We start from the raw sequence: 3,845 nt of genomic DNA, 5'->3' as shown, positions 1-3,845 counted from the left end.
CACATCACTTTATTGAAGATACATTTTTACGAATAACGATACATTTTCAATAAGTACAAAGATGTTACATTTTTATGAATGTCCAAAAATGCATTTATGAATTGTAGTAGGAGACTATAACCCCACATGGGCCACATCCAAATTATGTAACTTTTCATCCCAGGGTTTCACCTTGAGCAAATTCAGTAATTTTGGTGACGAAAGTGAAGGATCCTATGGATGGGTGCGGTACCTGCGGATAGCTAACCTCACAAACTCTAAACTGGTGGATTTTAGACACATTGTGTCTGAAATGGTACCCACTAGGGCCCCCCACCACACACGCTCATCTCAAACACGCACTTCAATATTCAACTTTCCTCGATGCTCATGAGTCATGAGTCATGACCTCAAACCAGCCGACACGTTGGTCGAGGCTTGTGCAATGCCCAAAAATGCTGCCACTCCCCTTGCTCTCCTAGCTATCCTCCTACCCTTGAAAATTGACTCTTCAAACGGTACTCAAAACGACCCCATTAAAGATTTTGGGTAGTTTGAGTTTTTATTGCTTTGGAATCTAATCTATGATTACCGGAAAAGGAACCCATATTGAATTTTTCTCACTTGTTTGAGTTTAGAAGATCAGAATAAACAGAGAAGAGAATAAGATTTAGATGGTGTTTGTTTTTTTAGTTTTTTACTGAAAGTAATTTAGTTTTAAAATTTAGATTGTTTGTTTTTTTGCTTTTTCATAACTTATTATAAATTTTTTACTAAATAAAAAAGGTTAAAATATATAACTTTTTCTAAATAAAAAAAATAACATGTTGATTTTTTTTTACTTTTTAATATTTAATAGAAATAAAATATTATAAAACAAACAATCTAATATTTAACACTATTAAACATTAAGGTTCTATTTAGAATTAAGTTAAAAAACAAACACCACCACCTAGTTCAAAATGTCATTTAATTCAAAGAGATTATGATGTTATAGGTGATTAATCCAAGATGTACACAGGCTACAATGTAATAATTTAGGGGAAAACTGTGTTTTGGCCCGCCCTTGGGCCTAATAGCTTTTTCATAACCCAACTTTCCATAACACAGTTCGAGGCTTGCAGGTGATGGAGAAGACCAATGATTGTGTAGCACGTGTGGGCATAGTTTGAGGTTAACCAGGGATCCATAAATGAAGAGGATTAACAAGAAGAAGGTGGTGGTGGTGATGGTGGTGGGGGTGGTGAGGGGCCGATGACACAGGAGGAGCGGACTTGATCAAAGTACAGACAAGTTAGTAAATTCGGCCGCTCATCAAAAAGCCGGCATCGCCTGCTTTTGGCGGCTCTTCTATATAAAACCCTTCTGACCCACCTCTCTCTCTCTCCATCTTTCCATGTTTCAAAGCCTTTCAATATAGCATTTACTTCTTTGGGGGGTTTTCAACATACCCTCTTCTCTAAAAGCAGTTAGCATCTTATTAAAGCAGTGATTAATTTCTCTACAATGCATGCCAACTGCTCTCACCCACACCATTTACTGCCATTGCATATGAGACCAGGAATGTTTTCCTTTTCACTCAGAAGTTGCCCCATGTGGTTTATCAAATGAAAAGTTCATTGGAGGGCGTGTCAGCGTTGTCTTACAGGCCACACCCACCTTGTTTTATCATTTTTTTCTTAAAGATGGTTTGATTCATGGCACCTTTTTCATGGGGTTCAGCTTCATGAATCATAAACTATTCCCAATTCAACTTCAATAATAATGCTTTAATGCATCTTTTCTTTTGGTTTCATATATTTTTATATACACAAAGTCATGGGGTTTTTGGGGTTTGCTCCATCTTTTTGGAACTGGCCACTGCAAAAGCTAGGTAGCTGTGTGGGAAATGTGGGTTTTGAATAGGTGACAATTAATCTATTGTTTTGCAACCGGCAATTCAGATCCTATATGGTCTCACACATGGACAGACAGTCAAAAGAAAGAGCAAGATCATTAAAGCCTTTTTTCAATGCTTGTTCCCTCCAAAGCATCAATGATGGCAGTTGAGTAAAATCTTGAAAGCCACTGTTCCATTTCTCAAGTCAGTACACTTGTGTTATAAATTTCTACTGCAGCCCCTTAGATACACGTCCATTCCATATTAGATTTGCTTTGCTGTGCTCTGTACCAAAAGGCCCATTCTGTCCTGCAACCAGACTGCAGATTTTCTCGTAAGGTTGGACTTTTATGTACATGGATACTGTTGTTTTTGAGCTTTTGGGGTGTGGGTGTTTATGATACGGTGAAGCCCCAAATGGGTTTGATACTTTGATCAATTTGCAGGTTCGTTTGATGAATTTTGCAGGTTCTTTTGATGAAGCATATAAGAATGTGGTCGCCAAAGAAAGGGGTCATGAGTGTGACCTTCGCATTATGTTTCATCCTTGCTCTGTGGTCTGGTATCATCTTCTCTTTCTCTGCTATCTTATCTTTGATTTTCTAGCCATGCCATGCAGAGCAGTAGCAATTGCTTTGTCCCCAAGAAAGTGGAAAACCATATTCTCTCAAGAGCTCCACCCTCAATATCTTACTTTTTCTACACAAAATGAACTCCAAACCTTTTTTCTACCTATTGCTTGGTTCCCACAGATCACGACCATGCATGCAAGCACACTGGGTTTGCTTTCTTCTCCTCTCTTCTATGGAGCCTCGACCCAACTCTGTTATATATCATGTCCACAGATTGTTGATATGCAATTGTGCTTAGGATGTATTGATAGAGATTGGGTTTCTAGATTAATCTTTTTGCAGGGTTTGGATATGGAAACTGAGAATCCTTTTTCTGTTATAACAATGCAGTGCTGGAGCTTTCTAGTTCATCAGAAAAGATTGGTGACATTGGCATTAAAAAGCTGTTTTTGTCCAAGGAAAACAGCACTGGCTTTGTAAGGAAGCTACTGGCATCTCCTGGTAAGGGAAGTCTCGTTAGTCTTTGCTAGGCTGCTTCCTTCTTTTTCTTCTCTCTTGTACCAAACTGATATGCTGGACACCATGTACTGTCATCAAATATCAAACCCTCAAAATGTTTGTTTTCTATTAGGGTCTTTCCTTTACATCCTTTCCACTTTGTCTTGAGTTTTTCAGTGAATTGTTCTATTATTGAAACTTGATGTAGATGAGGGCGGTGCAATGAATAGAATCGGAGGAACATGTTCAAAGGACAACATAGTCATCTTCCAAGGCCCTACTACACCACTTCCCAGTGGAATTCCAACCTACACGGTTCAGATACTGAATGTTTGTGTAGCAGGTTGTAGCATCTCCAACATCCATGTTCGCTGCGGATGGTTCAGCTCTGCCCGGCTGATAAACCCCAGACTGTTCAGGCGAATCTTTTTTGATGACTGCCTTGTCAACAATGGGGATGCTCTTGGTCCTGGAGAAAGCCTCTCTTTTCAGTATGCCAACAGTTTCCGGTACCCTCTCTCAGTTCTATCTGTTTCCTGCTTCTGACGACCTACTGCAGGTCATGGTACTTGTTATCTTGTCTATGATAAGTATATAATAAAAACAGTGACTATAATAACAATGGTCTACATATAATAACAGCGAAATGATCTTTTGATGTGGTCAAGGGGCTCCATGTAGAATCTCTCTTTTTGCTAACAATCGACTCAAATATATAATATGGCCTTTACAGTTGTTACTTTTGGTGTCATGGTTGGTCTTTTGGCTAACTCACACTACAATGTTGCTGATACAATGTATCTTCTTGAATTGCCATGGCTGTAACAGCAATAGAATGTGCCCACAAAGTATTCAAACCTGAAACAACTTAATTTTAACATCACACTTAGAGCGACAGTGATTTTAGGAAATATTTT

At 38.7% G+C, this 3,845-nt stretch overlaps 1 protein-coding gene across 1 annotated transcript; it reads left to right on the top strand.

Moving 5' to 3' along the window:
* Positions 1–376: 376 nt before the first annotated feature.
* Positions 377–3,474, top strand: LOC100852626 (TPD1 protein homolog 1). The gene is made up of 3 exons (XM_059740168.1): positions 377–497; positions 2,821–2,931; positions 3,137–3,474. Exons 1-3 carry the CDS (start codon positions 377–379, stop codon positions 3,472–3,474), a joined length of 570 nt encoding a protein of 189 aa, XP_059596151.1.
* Positions 3,475–3,845: the final 371 nt, after the last annotated feature.

This window comes from Vitis vinifera, chromosome 10 (genome assembly GCF_030704535.1).
Source record: "Vitis vinifera cultivar Pinot Noir 40024 chromosome 10, ASM3070453v1".
Taxonomy (NCBI): Eukaryota; Viridiplantae; Streptophyta; class Magnoliopsida; order Vitales; family Vitaceae; genus Vitis; species Vitis vinifera.
Note: the sequence above shows the minus strand (reverse complement) of the source record. Positions and strands in the feature narration are given on the sequence as shown.

Coding starts and splice junctions, on each gene's coding strand:
- LOC100852626 (XM_059740168.1), top strand. CDS start 377: ATGAGTCATGACCTCAAACCAGCCGACACGTTGGTCGAGGCTTGTGCA. Junction 498..2,820: donor GAAAATTGACTCTTCAAACG/GTACTCAAAACG, acceptor ATAACAATGCAG/TGCTGGAGCTTTCTAGTTCA. Junction 2,932..3,136: donor GAAGCTACTGGCATCTCCTG/GTAAGGGAAGTC, acceptor AACTTGATGTAG/ATGAGGGCGGTGCAATGAAT.